Raw genomic sequence first — 17,604 nt, 5'->3', positions numbered from 1 at the left:
AGAGCAAATTAGCCTCTACATGGGGTTCGGATTTATTTTTGTAACCAAATCATTGTTTGAGATCAATGGAACTTAAATTATTTGTCTAAGGTCACATAGTTTCAGTTACCAGAGGTAGGACTGGAAACTTAGATTCTTCTGATGTCAGATCCATTCCCCCCACCCCCACCCACTGCATTGATTTCTATGAGTCTTTTCTGCTGCCTCTATATTCAATCTAAAGCTTGGTTATTATCTTCCACTTTGCTGATCTCTTTGTTTCTCACTTTCAGATTGGTTCCAGTCATAGATAATTACTGCCTCCTTAGCCTCTTGGCTTCTAGATAGATATTAGCTGTATTGCTAGCATCTTGCTCAGATGGAATGTTAATATTCTCCTGTGGGTCAGATTGACACCTTCTTCACTTTCTTCCAGTCTGAGTCCTTCCCTGACCATGCCTTGTTGAAGTGATTCTATCCCTTAAACACTTCATTCTACCAGTCTGAGAGAGATGTGTCTACATTCAAATAATAACAACAGCTCACTCATATGGTAATTTATGGTTTGTAAAATGCTTTAAATATATTATCTTATCTGATTCTCAAAACAACATTCTAAGGGTTGTGGTATTATGTTCCTCACTTAACAGATATGGAAACTGAGGTTGACAGACATTGTCACCTGCTCAGGATCAACTTTATAAACAAGTATCTGAATCATTAATTCAAGTTAGATCTGACCCCAAGTTCAGTTCTCTGTGGACTACACCATCACATTATGCCCAAAGATGGGTCATATCAAATACAGCAAAGATTACGGATAACCTAAAACTTATTAAACCCTGACAACCCAAAATAAACTTTCCTTTTCTTTCTCAAGCACACTTTGTCTCTAATTCAGTACTGAATTTCTGATTTGTTGATGGACTTGTTGGAATCATAAAAATGACTTCTCAATACTTATAGAACAATCTTAGAAAGTTTCAAGTAAACATTGGCATGTTTAATATTTGCACAATATTTCTGAGCTGCAATGTTTTCACCAATTAATTAGAAAAAAATCTGCCTTTTTTAGAGGGAACTGTGCCTTACAGAATGTCCCCAAGGTACTTTCCATCTTGTCCTGGGTCATCCTGCCAAGAAACCTGATTGATTGCAAGAGCAACCAACAACCAAATATCTGAGTAGCTTCCAAGTGCCCACAATTATACATGCTTGGTATTTCAAGTTATACAAAGGAAATGTATGACATCATTCTTGTCTTCAAGAACCTTACATAGGGAGGGAAAATGAATATGAAACAATTATAGCAACTTTTTGGCATTAAATCTATGTAGAAATAAAAAGATATAAGAAAGGCTGGTTAAGCTGATTGAGAAAGGCTTTACAGAGATGGCAGGATTTAATTAAAGATGTGCTGGATTGTTCTAATATTTAGAGTCTAATTGAATGGGAAAGGGAGCACATTCTCTCAAAGAGAAGCTGTGATCATTCATTGTCCTAGAATCTTTTGTCATTAACTGGTCCTCCTCTATGTGATTTCTTCCCCAAAATCATTCTTCATGTAATCTATGTAATGATCACATTACTCCTGCTCAAGAATCTTCAGTGTTTTCACTGGCTATAAAATAAAGTAATTACCTATTTGATTCCAATTCAATTTTCTAGCCTGCTCCTTTCACATATTCTAAATTTCAGTCATTCTTGGAATGGATTTCTCATTTTTTACATCAGTTGAAAACTCTCTTTGCCATCCTAAAGAATGCCATGACTTCCAAGAAGCCTTCTCTATACCAATATACCCCCTGGAAAGAAATGGTCTCTTTCTTTTCTTTCATTCCATTTCCAGGACTTCTTTTGTATAGTCATCACTTTCTCTAGTTATTTAATTTACCCCTTACCAGTTTGTTAAGTCCCTTAAGGACAGAGTTAGGTTATAACTAATTCCCAATGCTTAATACTAACATTTATATTGCAATGTTTGCAAAGTAATTTATATATTTATCACACACACATATCTCATTTGATCCTCATGAATATCTTGCTGTGTAAGAGTTATTATCTCCACTTACAAATGAAGAAAAAGGGGTTGAGAGAAATCAAGTGATTTTTCTAGGGTCACATAGCAAGATAGGTTTAGCTTCTCAAAAAATGTTGAACCGAATTGTGTATGTAGAATACCATACAGGGGAATCTGAAGAGAATACACAGAAGAATACAAATCCAAGTGAACTGGTAGGATGGGTCTGATCACAAAGAATTCTGAAAGCTGCAAAAAGGAGTTTGGATGAAGTGATAGTATTGGATTTAATGTGGTAGGTAATATGGAATTATATAAAAACATTTTTTAAAAGAATTATGCAATTAAAGTGGGGTTTAAGTGTTTGTATTTTAGATCTGATTCTGTTTGGTTCTATAAACATTAAAAACAAACCAAAACCAAACAAAACCCAAACCCTTATCCAAATGCCACTGGGGTCAGGAGTTTGGGATACAATGATGACCTCTTCAGATTGGGATCTAGTAGGAAGTAAAATAAATCTTTTTTTTAAATTGAACACAAACCACCATAATACAAAATAGAAAAAAGTCTAAAAGAGAAATCCAAAGCACTATAAAAAATTAGGGAAGATTAGCTAGGGGGTTGGGGTAGGAGGGGATTGCCTTCATTCATCCTTTAAGATCTCTAAATTGAGCCTTGAACAAAAAGAAACTCCACAATAGGCAGAGATGGATTCAACAGGAAGGTTGGATGGACAGGGAGAATGGGCTTCCTTGGGACGAAGTGGATTCTCTTTCACTGAAGGTTTCCAAGTAGGGGCAGGAGAACTAATCACTTGCCAAGTATACGTCAAAGGGAAATTCTTCAGATATAATTGAATTACCTAGCCTGAAATCTCTTCTGGCTTTGAGATTGTTGATTTGTGATGAGTGCTTTCTTTATGTTCAAAGGTAAACTGTTTTCTACTATAGGTCAAACCATGGCTATAAGTTGAAAAAGTTGAACTCAGACAGGTATACCTTTAGAATTACTAGATGGCCCACTGGATAGAATGCTGGGCTTGAAGTCAAGAAGACTCAAATCTAGCTCCAAGTATTAGCTAGTTAACCCTGGTCAAATCACTTCTGCTTATCTTAATCAATGTTAAAATGGAGATAATAGCAGGTTGAATGGTTAAGGATTTCAATGAGCTGAGCTATAAATGGTTAGCACACATACTACCATAACAGGCGTTTACATAAATGCTTATTCCACTCCCATCATCTTCCTACTTCAAGGCTAATTTCACTATATCATACTGCTGGTCCTATCAGTTAGTGATTGAGTTTGGGAGTCTGAATATTTGGGTCTTGGTCCCAGTTCATTTTTTATCTCTACTCTGCTTTGAGCTAGTGCAATTGTTCTTTGGTTGGATTTAGAAATCCTTTTAATTTGGGCTCCCAAACTCAAGTTTTGAGACAATGATCTTTTGCTTCACCACTAGAAAGTTTGGTCAATGTTAAGTTCTCAACCAGCTCTTACTTTATTCTGTGATTTTGATTTTAAAAGGCAAACCAAAATCCCCTCCCCCTCGAATGCTTAGGGTTGGAAAGTGCTTCTCCTTAATGAAATAAAAAATATGGTTAGTCACTGTACTGTCCCAAACTTCCTGACTCATCACTCTTGTTCTGGTATAATGAACTACCTAAATTTAGGATGATCTTTTCAAGATGTGGATGTGCTACTCAGTGAAGTAATTTGAAAAAATAATCATGTTATGGTCTAGGATCTAAAGTTTCTAAATTTTTTCTAAGTTTTCAGTTCTCTCCCCATAATTTTCTGAAAGTGAGCTCTGCTTAGCTTTTTTTTTTAATTTTGTTTTTTTAGTTTTTGCAAGGCAATGGGGTTAAGTGGCTTGCCCAAGGCCACACAGCTAGGTAATTATTAAGTGTTTGAGGCTGCATTTGAACTCAGGTACTCCTGACTCCAGGGCTGGTGCTCTATCTACTGAACCACCTAGCCGCCCCCTCTGCTTAGCTTTTAATGTAGGAAGCATACCCTTTTCAGCACTCATGGTTGGATCGTACTTTTTGTCTCTTAAATATTTTGGTAACTAAAGTGAGTTTTGGCCTAGAAATATGCCATAGCCACAGATGTTAAAGATAAAAAGGGTTCTAGCTGTCTAATTCCTTCATATTACAGATTGAGGCTCAAGTACACCCAGCTAGTAATTAGGATCCCAGAGATTTCAACTACATTAGATTGCTTCCACACCCAAGCCTTCCAAGATGATCACTTTACTGTTGCCAGATCTTCAGTCTCAACCTGAAAATGGGCTTCCATGACCTGCTTGTGGGAGGTTCTGCAAGTGCCCAGGTAGAAAGTGAAGATCTACCTGGTTTTGGTCCCAATTCTAGCCAATTTTCTTTTGATTCTTTGCTCCCAGGTCTGCTTTCCTGATATTATTGTTATAATTTTAATTAGTGGGATTCATAAATTATAGAAACCTCAGGGCTTTAATGAAGATAACTTCATATTTGTATAATATTTTTTATTCAAAACATTCGAGTTTCTGGTTGTTACACTAGACAAATGGTCACCAAACTTTTTTAATTCTGCTCCCCTGATGTTTATATTTACTTATTTATAAATTACATACATGTATCATGTGCTATTATATATTATGAAACATATAAAAATAGAAATTTTAAAAGGATGAGATAAAAGTTGAAATACTTTTATCCTGAGGGGCAAAACCATTGGAGTTTATTGAGCAGGAGAGTAACATAATCTAACTTGTACTTTAGGAAAACAGATACATGGCAGATACATGTAGAAGATGATTTGGAGAGGAGAGACTTGAGGCAGGGAACACAATTAGGAGAATATTGTCATTGTTCAAGAGAGGTGATGATGAGAGTCTCAACTTAGGGTGTTTCTTTGTGAGTAATGAGAAGGGACTGAATACAAGCTATACAGAGAAAGAATTAATGGCAAGTTTTGGTTTGGTGATGGGGGCAGCATGGGAAGTTTTCTCAGCATAGCTATTAAAAGTCAGTCAGTTTAAAACCTCCTTGGGAAGCCCACATCTGGGGCAGACCCTGGGCAGCCATCAGTGAAGGTGAGTGGGGCAGGCAAATATTGGAAGGGATAGTTTATGTTGGGCATAATGGAGAGATACCTTCTTCCCATCCTCTGAATGGTTGATCCCATACAGACTTCGGGTCAAGCCCCGACTTTGGATACCACTGAACTAGACAATGACTTCTCAAGCTAACAACCAGTAGACAAGGCAACTGTAAGCAAAACTAGGTAGAAGAGGGCTGGGAATCACTACTGGCAATTCAGTCCTACTGCACTTCTAAACTTCTCTTTAAATTACAAGGGTTGCAAATGTTACACTCAACCAAATGCAGATAACATATTTGACAAGAATATTTTTGCCCATTGTATGTGCCTATCCTCTCCATTCACATTCCCCTACTTCCATAATCATGTGCCTATATATCTGTATCCATATTCAGATAATCCTATATATTTAAGCATATTCCCAAATACCAATACTCATGCAAGAAAGAATGAGGAAATATGTGAGAATGGCTAAAAGGAAAATATACATACAAAAGAAAATGTACAAATGGGAGAAGAATGAATCAAAAGGCATCTATTATGCACCTGTACGTGCCAGATTCTAGGGAATACAACTATTATTTCTATTCTTAATGACCAAGAGTATGAAAGAGTGAAAGAGGAAGCTAAGGCAAAGAGCACCAGGCATCCAATATCATCATTATTTTAAACATGAGGCAAAATGAAATAACTTTCAGCTCATCTAAATCTAACCAACACAGCAGTAACCTATTTCCCCTCAGTCATTTGCCCACTTACCTGCATTAGACTGTAAGCTTCTTGATGGTAGGATATAACTTTTGCCTCTTTTTGAATTCCCATCTTAACATTCCCTACTTAGCATTAAGTAGGTCCTTAATAAATGTTTATTGGTCGATACTGGTTTGCCTGAATTATGCACAGGGAAATTCTAAACACTTCTATTACCCCAAATTCTGTCAGACTTGCTTATTAAAGTTGTAATATCCATTTCAGCACTAAGGCAATAAATTAAAAGATAGCATGAACTAAGGAAACTTTGAAAGTCAGTGAAACAGTACTGAAAAATTGGGGGGGGGGACAAACCAGAAAACTCAATTTGAGTAATTCACATTTCTATTGTTTAGAGGGTCTTCAAAGCATTTTCAACAGAACCATAATGAGGCAATGTAATGGGTTTTCTAAGCAGCTTGCTTAAAAATCCAATTAAACCCAGTTGGTTCAAATATCTTAAATATGAGAATTTTCCTGACCAAAAAAGTTAGTGAAATATTCTATTTGCCAGTAGTGAATTCTTACAATCCCTTCTTTGTATAATGAATGAAATTCAGCATGGAATGCAATGGAATGGGAGAGGAATCCCATCCTAAGTTATGCTGACCCCACAATCTCCAATGACATTTTGCTAAGATATTTGCTGGATTAAAAAAAAATGAGCTGTTGTCAAAAACTGTTTATTGTTAAAACCCTTGTGTTCTTGCCATACATACCAAATTAAAGGTCACTTTAAAGGGATGTTATGCTGTACTCAAGAACAAAATATAAAGCTTGGGAAAATGTTCTTTTGGCTTGTGGGTACAATGCTGCAATGCCCTCTCTACAGCTGGAGTTCTTAACATTTTTGGGTTGTAGATGCCTCTTCCACTGAAGTCTACGGACCCTCTTTTCAAAAATTTTTTTAATTCCATAAAATATACACAATTACAAAAGAAATGAATTATGAAAATTATAATAATGTTCAAAAATAAATTTGCAGACTCCAAATTAAGATTCCTTATGAGTCTACAGGTTTTTAATATAGGCAAAATCTACTGTGAAGGCAAATGAAGTGGTTTTCTATTAGCTGAGAAGGAAAGTCTGAGGAGGAAAGGGTGAATAGCATTCTAAAATTTTCTTTTTTTAAGAAATTTCAAGAATAAATGATTTGGTTTCTGCACAAGCAAATATTGGTATGACTTAAGTCACCCAATGGTATCCCGTTTCCCAAATATAAGATTTAAGGTATTTTCATAAAGTTAATTTCAAAGTTTACTGAATTGTTAGTAAATTTGCTATATTTTGTCCTACATTATTTTCATAAAGATGGGTAAATTGCAAGGGAATTCAAATGCTTAAGACTCTTTAAATCTAAGCTAGCACAGTGTACATACAGGATGGGCCTGGGGTCAGATTCAACCTTCTACTTAACTGGCTGTGTGACTTTGTGACCTTGGGCTAAATACCTAACCTGTTGGCATGTTTTCTCAACTGTAAAATGAAGATAATAGGGGCGGCTAGGTGGCACAGTGGATAAAGCACCGGCACTGGAGTCAGGAATACCTGGTTCAAATCCGGTCTCAGACACTTAATAATTACCTAGCTGTGTGGCCTTGGGCAAGCCACTTAACCCTATTTGCCTTGCAGAAAACAAAAAAGGATAATAATCTGTTTGTGAGGATCAAATGAAATATTTGCTTAGAACAGTGGCTAGTATATAGCAGGTATTCTATAGATGTTAGCAATTATTATTATTATTATTAAAACTTTATTGATTACTTAATAGAATTAGTTATCCATTTTGTCCTTTTTGTAACTGCTCAAAACATTTTCTACAAGCTATTTATATAACTTATATAGAATAGTTTTTATCCAAGCTTTAAATGGTAAAAAACAAAAGAAAGTTAAGTTTCTGATTCCTACATTGGTTGAAATCTTATTCCCCAATTCCTTCTTTCCATTTATTTTCAAGCTCTCCAGATACTGTGACAGAGAGGCCAAGTAATTAATTTAAATATAATTTGTATTTTCATTAAAAAGTACGAACATATAATGAAATCTTGTGACTTTTCCATATAAAAAATACCCAAAAGAAAAAAAATGTTTTGCGGAATCTAAGACATTAAGGAAGAAAAAATAAATAAAAACATGCAGTATTAACAAAGCCATAATAAAGTCCAGAATGATTATTGTAAGACTGGATGAAAACAAGACCTTGAGAATATCAGGAGCCCAGGAAGACATGGGGGAAATAAGAAATTCTTTTTAAAATCAGCAGTCCCTACTCAGGAATATATGACCATCCAAATATAGCAAGACTATAATACATGTAGTTGTATTCAGTTTCAGTATATACTTGTGTAACATGAAGACTGTTTCCCCTATGGAAATTGCAGTCCACCTAGTCTTATGACAGTTGGTTGTGTTATAGGTATAGTTAGATGGTAATTTCATTAATTTGGGTACTACTTTCTCTATGGACACAGATTATTAATAAGCTTATAGACAAAGCTGGAAGGGACATCAGAGAGGTCCCTCAGTCCAAGGGAAACTGATGCTTAATTTAAATTAAATCTTGCCCAATGTCACATCTGGTAGAACTAGGAATTAGTTCTAGGTTCTCTACTACAAATCCATTGTGTCACTCCACCACTATCTCATCTTTCCTCCAAGAGGATTCTGAATCATGTGATCAAGCTTCTGGTGATAAGTCTTCCTACATGTAATTAATCCAGGTCTCGAGCAATAGATAGAAAGACTATATCACAAGGTCTGAATTCAATCTTCCCAGCTAGGATCAACTTGAGATAATTTCTTCAGCATGATAACCATTAAATAACTATGAGTGTATCTTGATGGTACCACACAGTTTTGCTAAAGATTATGTAAAAGGCTATCTGCTTCTCATCTCAATGGACCTATTGATTTCCTAGGAAATATCATAGGCTTAATGAAATCAGGTCCATCTGTAAAGGAGTAGCAGTTTAAAATCTCTACTTGCAATCCTAGTTTCAATCTAAGTCCTTTACCATCTATCCCATCTGACTTGAACTATTCTTGATTAGTCAATCCCTTTGTAATCTCACTTATTCTTCTGTCTTCTATCTGATATCCCTATTGTAGCCCACATTATTTAGTACCATTCCCAGGGTATAGATATTGCTTGTTTACCTAGATAAGTAAATATTTCATAAATACTATCAAAGTACAGTTCTGTGGGAACTAGTAAATATTATGTGAATATAATGAACTCCAGATAACAAAATTACTAGTTACAAGAATTTATAAAAACAAAATTAATTTTGAATGTACACTTTAGTGTTTTATAGGAAATTGTACATCCTAGAAGACAGAGAAAGGAACTTGTAGATTCCCATGATAAGGAAATTTCCCAAATGAGGAAATTTTCACTATCAATGTTAAGGTCCATACCTTCTCTTGTAACTTAAATCTTAAGAATTGCTTCAAGGACAGAGAAGATAAATAACTTGGCTAAAGTCACAAAGCTAATTATAAGTTGGTAGCAGGTCTTGGTTCCAAAGCTGGTTCTCTATCCATTATGTCACACTGCCTCCTTAAGGTTTTTGAGTGTACGGATATTAAATTTTAACCTCTAATACAATTTATTCTTAGTTATTATTGATATGAAATATAGCAAGAAGAAAGCATAACATATAGGATTGAGTTGTTCACAATCTGTGTTAGAACCTGGATAAGAGCTCTTTCCTGACCTAACAAATATGGGTTAGGATACATATGTCTATTTTTCCTTTCAATCTTTCTACATTATAAGTATTTACTCAATGTTGACTGGACATCAATATAAAGGACTTAGTAATAAGCCAGAATTATCCACCTGAACCAGAATGTTTATGCTTATTAAAATAACTATAGCTCATACTATGTGTGCTATTCCCCAGCTTCTATTCAACTTCTAATTGAGTACTCCATTGATGAGAACAGAGGTTTAGGGAAATTTTTCTTTTTACTATTTAAGGTCACTAAGTCAAAGAGAAACATCAGTTCAAGTTAAACAGAAGTCTAAAAGCAAATTAACTTATTTTTTTAGAAAGAACTATATGATCTTCCATTATTTTATAAGGTAGAAATAAAATTTAATTTAATCACAATACACAAAAGTGAACTGACACATATACGTATTTTTTTAAATGTATGACAAAATTACAGGTTTTAGAAATTTACTTTGCAACCTTAGAGTCGCTGTTCATAGAGCTTTAGCAGCTTCATCAACTTTCAAAAATTCTCTTAATTTATTAAGCTCTTTAAGGAATTAGGAAAGTCCTACTGAACAATGTTAAAAGGTTGACTTGAGAACATTATTAGCTTTTGGCAAAATTGCCAAAAATTCAAACAGTTCATTTTCCATTTCAAAAATTCAAAATTGGGATTTTTTTTCTTTTATCAGTAGCATTTCAGTAAGTTTTTTTTTTGTTAAACTTAAATCCTTAATTAGAAATGATGACCTTTTATATTGAAAAATGTTAATTACGAAGTTATTTTAGACTAGATCATTAACAGGGTTTGAGAGGAAAATTCTACCTCCTTGGAAGCTTCAAAATAGACAGGAATGCAATATCAGAATGAAAAAAAAAACACTCCACCTATGATCTTAAAATCCAACAGAACAGGGGTGGCTAGGTGGTGCAATGGATAGAGCACCAGCCCTGGAGTCAGGAGTACTTGAGCTCAAATCTGACCACAGACACTTAATAATTACCTAGCTGTGTGGCCTTGGGCAAGCCACTTAACCCCATAGCCTTGCAAAAACCTAAAAAAAAAAAAAAAAAAAAAAAATCAACAGAACAGACCAACTTTTCTACTATGAGAGAAAGCCATGATTAAGTCAGGTATTTTGAAAATTTTAGTATTAAAAATGAAAAAGTACACTCTTAAAGATGAGTTATATAGTCAAGGACATAACTTGCATTGTTTATAGTTAAATTTATCTGGTACTAACAGTAGCTAACCAAGTAAATATTTTTAAAAGACTTTATGCATTTTTTTTAACCTACAAGTAATTTTTCTTTGGATGAGTCAGAAATCTTTTGCTCTAAGTATGACCTGACTTCTGACTCATCCAAAATATATTAGCCAATTATCAACTATTCATTCAAGGCAAATCCTCAATAAATGTTTAATTTTTTGCTGGTTTTTTTTTTTTGCCTCGTAGCACACACTCCTGGTCACTGTCCCTACCACTAACCAGTACAAACTCTAGGAATACAAATAAATTTAAATATTAGGCTTAAGCATAACAGAATGGGAGAAAAACTCATATAAATCATTCTAAAATAAAATCTTACAATGTTGCTATCTGTTAACGATTTAATTCCACTGCTGATTATCAATAATAATAGAGTACTGAAATGTAACTGATATTTACTGTCATTGGATGTGCCACCATTAGAATGTGACTAAGTGCTGGGGAAAATTTGACAACAATTTCACATACGATCAAGCATTATTAGTTATGATTTATTCAAAAGAACAACAAATCTGTATTATTTCATTCATCAAATAAAATCCCTGGCAATAGTTTTGAAGAAATTAAAATAGTTAATGCCAGTCAAGCAAGTCACTTTTAACATCTGCTAACCATGTCTTCTGATTTAGTTAAGAATTGTGGAGGAGGGCATGGAGGAGTATAACCTATCTATGCCAGTGGAGGGAGTACTCATTCCGAATTATAACACCAATGCATCTAAATATGTTAGGAACCATTTTGAAATAGATTTGTTTTCTAGATAATTTCATGCATCTACACAACTCTATCCTTGGTAATTTTTTTTGCCTTCCTGGATAGTATAGGTGAAAGATTACTGGCCATTTTTCTTTATACATTGCTTCATGATACTTGCTAGAACCTGCTCTAAGCTAGAAATGAAGATCGTGTTTTCTAAATTATACAGAAATGTTAACTGTGATAAAGAACTAATTAAATTTTTCTTATTATGTTGGTCAGTCATGCTGAAAAACAAACCTTCATTCATAATTTCATGTAGGTAAACTATTTGGGCAAACATTGTAAGATAATGCATTAGACTGAATCCTGGTTTAGGAAGGAGATGCTCCCTATCCTTGATGGAACAATAAAGATTTTTTTTTTAGGTTTTTGCAAGGCAAATGGGGTTAAGTGGCTTACCCAAGGCCACACAGCTAGGTAATTATTAAGTGTCTGAGACCGGATTTGAACTCAGGTATTCCTGACTCCAGGGCTGGTGTTTTATCCACTGCGCCACCTAGCTGTCCCAATAAAGAACTTTTAACTCTTCCTGAAGTAAAAGAACTCCAGAGCAATTCATGGGGATGAAATCACATACTAGTTTTTCCTATGGGATATTATATAATAAGAAATATTTCTAGAATGAAAAAGAAAAAAATTACTGCTACATTTCAGTTTGGGGGAGCAAATGCCATGAATCACCAACAGAAAGTTGAATTTAGTTTTTATTTGTAGGGCTTAGCTTCACAAAACATAAATCCTCTTAATAGCATTAAAATTCTGACTTATTCAGAACTTTCCCATACTCCATTCCAAAAGATTCAGATTATTTTAACACTTATCTCCTAATTGATGATTCAAAATAGTTTTAAAACACATCTTAAGAACCTTCAATGTATACACTGCACTTAGAAAATATACAGACATTTAAAAAGTGGTTCTAATTAGAGAACTCCTGTTATGACTCATGAGGAAAACCATGGAGTTTTTATGTAGAACCTGAAATCTTGTTACCAATACCTGAAGTTGTCTGAAAAAATATGCTGGTGCAATTAAAGCCCAAAAAACTAGAGATGCTTTGTTCAAAGGTCACACAAATTTTTTTTAAAAAAAAAGTAAGCTGTGTGATGTGACACCTAGTCTCTTGCTCTAACTACTGATCATGTTTTCTAACACTCAAACAGTACAGCTGAAAGTTAATTCCTTTTTTAAAAGAAATTAGTTATGTGGACTTTTAATTCACAGTTCTGCTCTCTCCAATGGCAAACAGAACCAAAAGGGGAGGGTAAAATGGAGAGAACACCAAGTTTAGAACCAGAAAATCCTATGTTAAAATCCTGACTCTTTCATTTATTAACCCTGGCAGGTCACTAGAGAGTTCTGAGACTGGGTTTCCTCATTTATAAACTTGGAGTAATAATATTTGTACTATATGCTGAACAGGGTTATTTTGTTACCATAGTTTAGTAAGCAAAGTGTTATTAAAAAAATGAGACATTATTACAGTAATAAATCACAAAAAGAATGGAATTCTATGCTCCATAAAAATTGTTAACAAGTACAGAAATTACAGGGTTTTACTTTCAATACCTGAATCAGGTTAAAAAAAAAAACAAATCAACAAACTTTCAAATGTGTGCTTTCAAATAAAACATTTAAATGAAAATTCCCTCCCATTTGATGTAAAACATTCCAATTATACAGGTTAAAAATAACTTAGCAATCAATTTGATATCTACTTCTCTGTACTATGAAATATGAAACATTATTTCAAACTAGGTCAAACAATTCTGGCAAAAATAGTTCCTGTATTTCTTCTCCAAGGCACCTTTACTGAGGGAAACTCAGTGGGTAAAATGCCCACTTGATATATTAAATACTTTATTTCCAAAGAGTTTACTTACCTGCATTCACCACCCCATCACAGAAAACATTGATAAAAAAATTTATTTTAAAAATCTCTAAATTAATGGAAATGTTAAATAATTATCATTTTCTAAAAATACTTTCAGATGAATAAATCTTTTGTCTGGAAAAGGTCTTTGTTCTTTCCCCATTGCAATGATACTGTACTGTAAATAGTGTGGCCAATTTTAAATAGGCCTCATTTAAATTATACTCACAAAATGAGATTAAATTTTCATGAGTCTTGAAAAGATACACCATCACCTGGTTAATTATTAGTTAGAACACTATTACATAATGAAATCAATACATTTACTAACATTCTAAGAATTTTTTAAAGTGCCAAAGGACCATTTATAATAGTACATTCATATTAATTTTCTATTTTGCAAAAATGTAAACTAAACATTACAGTGTGGGCCAAAAAGAAAACACTGAACTAAACAAGTGAAATATCTATATAGATATATATCTATCTATATTATGTGTGTGTGTGTGTGTGTGTAGATCTGTAACAACCATCAACTGAAAAATAATCATTTTTGAGGGGATGAGGCAGAAGCAGAGAGAAAACCATTCAAATACACATATGTATATATAAATTATATCAGCCTAAGTTTTCAGCAGGGCAAAAGTTAACTACCAAAATTTCTATGTAGAAACACTATAGTTTAAAGATAAAAATTGTGTTTCATAAGAACCATGGATACATCTAACCATAGACCAATGTCATGAGCCTGTCAATCTAGCATACTTGTCTGTCAAAATATAACTTAGCAAAACAAAAATAGAGAGCCTCAACTGCTAAGTGGGAAAAAAACACTCTCAAATACTGTTACAAAGGCTAGTCAATGGATATTAAGTGTATATTCTAAATATAAGACTAAATGATATAACCTAAATGATTAAATTTAGAAAAGTATTAGCTTGTAAACACTGAATTAGGTGTACTGATATTAACTGCATGTAAATTCAAGATTTTAATGAAGAGACACAGACTAATTCCCTAACCAAAGACATGGATGAAATCAAAATTATTCAGGGGCATTCTTTGAAAATAATATGAATATAGTCTTTTCCTTTAACATAATATTCTGTTGATGGTTTTCTCCTCTATATAAAAAAGGTGTCCTATTGAATGAAACAAACAGGAAAACCAGGAGATCTGTCAAATCAACACTGGAGATCCTGAGACAAATCACTCTGAAATCTAATTCTATCAACTAACGAGGGGAAATTTTTGTATACCACTGTTATCTTAACTGTGGGCAGGTTTCTTCACTTGTTTACCCTTTTTCAGTATGATTCAGACAACAAAGGGTCTTCCAAATACTAATGATAATCTGTATTAAAAAAAAATACCCCTGTAATAAACAATACACATATTCCTATAAACGAAGAATATGCTATGTAAAAGAGGAGAAAATACACATAATATGATAAAATTATCTTCAACTCTTTTATTCCCTACCATAGACATGACTTTTGTTTTTGGTTTTCTTCCAATGTTCTACAATTTCCAATTTCCAACTGTTCATTCACACTGCTTTAACTTGATAGACATTGGTTATTGCTTTCCTAAATCTAGAGATGATTGAGTTAGAGTATAAATATATACCACAAATCTCCATAAAATGACAAAACTGAAAAAGCATGCCTTGGTTTAAGTCCATGCTGATACCGCTAATTATAAAATAGAATTTAGCCACCAACAATACTTTTTTTCACTCTGAAGGTAGTATAGAGTTTTCCTGCCATTCACTTACACTTTAAATGTCAGAAAGTGATGATAATCAAAGTAAAAAGTAAATTAACCGTATTGATTATTTCCTCTTGCTTCTGACTGTTCTAAGTGTATACAGAGTGATAAGGTTTTTCTTTTAACAAACCTGCCAAACCTTGGCTATCCAAATAAGCACTCTTCCATTTTTAAAGAGGTCAGCTTGTGAGGTAATATACTCATTCCAACAATGCTGTCATTGCCCTATGTGTTTGTGAATCCCCTTTGGAAATTGCTTCCAGGTCTGTGACATGTTCTTTGAAGACCTCAAAAGTAGAAAATCTTTTTCCTGTGAGAATGGGTTTAATTTCTGGCAATATTCCAAAGCCATTGGGAACAATATCTGGTGTTGGCAGGTGATCAGTTTGCAGTCGGGGGGTGGGGGGAGAGATAAGGTGAGATTCGAAAGTAGATAGGTTGATATTAAATTTGTGGCACAATCTGATTCCAAAATCAGTTTTAAGAGAACAAGTACCAAAAACTGTAAGCATCATTAGAATAAGTATCTAAACCTCCCAAGGTGACAATTATAAAAGTTCTGCTATTTTTGTGATTTAAAAGAAAAAGAAAATCACTTTTTAGCTATAGCTTGTATTCTACCCCACTGCAACATATAGGATTTTTCTACGCAATTTAAAGCCTTTTAGCAATTGTTGAATTTTAAGAGACAATAAGAAACATCCTGTTCATTATTTTTGGTAATTTTCTTTTCCAAATTTTATTCTACCAAGTTGATTCTACCCAACTTGTGACTATTAAATACCTAGTTTTCATTTCTCTTTATAGTATTAATAGATTACTTCAAAAGTTAAAAAACAAAACAAAACCAAAAACCAAAAAAGTCAAACCTCAAAAGTAGGAAATCGATTCATTGTCCCCAAATAGCTTATCATTAATTGGAGGAAAAAAAAATCTGAAATCTCTAAGATACAAAAACAAACAAAACAAAACTTCCAATTCATTTGTCCCCAAATAGCTTATCATCAATTGGAGATAAAATAATTTGAAATCTCTAAGATACAAAAACAAACAAAACAAAACTCAAATATAATAAAAAACACATCAAGAACCAAACTGTACAATTTCTGAGCTGCACTGTTTATTTTGCTGCTTGAAACCTAAGTGACAGTATGCCACTATCATTATGGGGTTTCATCTAAACCTTTACTACACTGCAGGTACAGAAATATACGGACACATTTTTGGAGAATTGACATTTTGCAAAATGCAGCAAACATTTTAATTTATACATGAGAAAAGGAAGTGTTCAAAAGGGTATGCATTTCAAGTTATTGCAGGTTATTTCTGTGAGAGAATTTCTGCAGGTAAAACATGTTTAAATTTAACCAACAGTAACGTGTCAGTGTATTTAAAATCATGACAAAAATCTTCTCTCTGGTCATTAGTTGCCCATGACAAATTACTATGATGTTGTATGTTTAGGGCAAGATGTCAATACAGCATAAATCCCATGGCATTTTGGTTTTCTTCTGGAGATTAAAGCTGTTTTTCTTGGGATAAATGCAGCAGCAAAACACAAACCAGCTGATCAAAAAAGCACTTCTGCCATAACTCCAATAATTTTCAGGGCACATCAACCGACAGTAGTTTTGCCATTCCCAGTTCTTTTAAGGTTTACATCACTGCACTGTTGCCTTAAGTATGTCTTGTAAAAGCTTGTTCTCTGTTAAGCCAGTTTACTGACTACAGCTTGGTTGAGAGAATTTAGCTGGTTGGTCCATTTATCTAGTGCAGTATATCGGGCACCACCCCTCTTCTGATGATCCAGTTCAAGGAGCTGGTTGACTTGATCAATCCGGCCATGAATAGTGCTAGAAATAAATAAAAGACAATTTGTCCACAAAACACCCACTATGCACATGGTTGGAATGTTGCTTCACAAAAAAAAATGATAAATTACCAAAATGCACAAAAGAAAAAACAGCTGTCCATATTAACTGATATTATTCAATAGCATTTAGCAGGTTCCTATCCTGTCTTACAAAACATTTAGTTAAAAACCAGAATGTCGACACATTTTTTCAAGTTAATCCAAACGTAAGGAAAAAAGACATGATCATCAACATTCTTAGGTAATAACTAGTTAATAAAGATTAACATGTCATAAGATGCACAGAAATTATTTAATATGGTGATGCACACATGTTTTATGCTTGACAGAATAAGACTCACACGTCTGCTCACATACAGGCTATATATGGATAAATCTTTCCAAAGAAACAATTTAAAGTTTTTCAGAGTTCAAATATCAAAAATATTTAAAAGCCATTTCTCTAATTTAACCTGATATTAATAATACAGACACATAAACATTAAAGAAATCATCAGTTT

The 17,604-nt window shown here is 33.7% G+C and overlaps 1 protein-coding gene across 2 annotated transcripts in view; it reads right to left on the bottom strand.

The window, feature by feature from the left end:
* Positions 1 to 974: 974 nt before the first annotated feature.
* COPS2 (COP9 signalosome subunit 2) overlaps positions 975 to 17,604 on the bottom strand; it is a 72,528-nt gene continuing 55,898 nt past the window's right edge. The window contains exon 13 of one of the 2 annotated variants that reach the window (XM_074234719.1): positions 975 to 17,084. In XM_074234719.1, coding sequence (XP_074090820.1) covers positions 16,940 to 17,084 — 145 coding nt within the window. In that variant the 3' untranslated portion in view covers positions 975 to 16,939. The remainder of the gene's footprint in view (positions 17,085 to 17,604) is intronic. The other variant, XM_074234720.1, reaches the window with a different exon arrangement.

The sequence above is a fragment of the Macrotis lagotis genome, chromosome 4 (genome assembly GCF_037893015.1).
Source record: "Macrotis lagotis isolate mMagLag1 chromosome 4, bilby.v1.9.chrom.fasta, whole genome shotgun sequence".
Classification (NCBI taxonomy): Eukaryota; Metazoa; Chordata; class Mammalia; order Peramelemorphia; family Peramelidae; genus Macrotis; species Macrotis lagotis.
The sequence above is the reverse complement of the archived record's forward strand: the minus strand, read 5'-3'. Positions and strand labels throughout refer to the sequence as shown.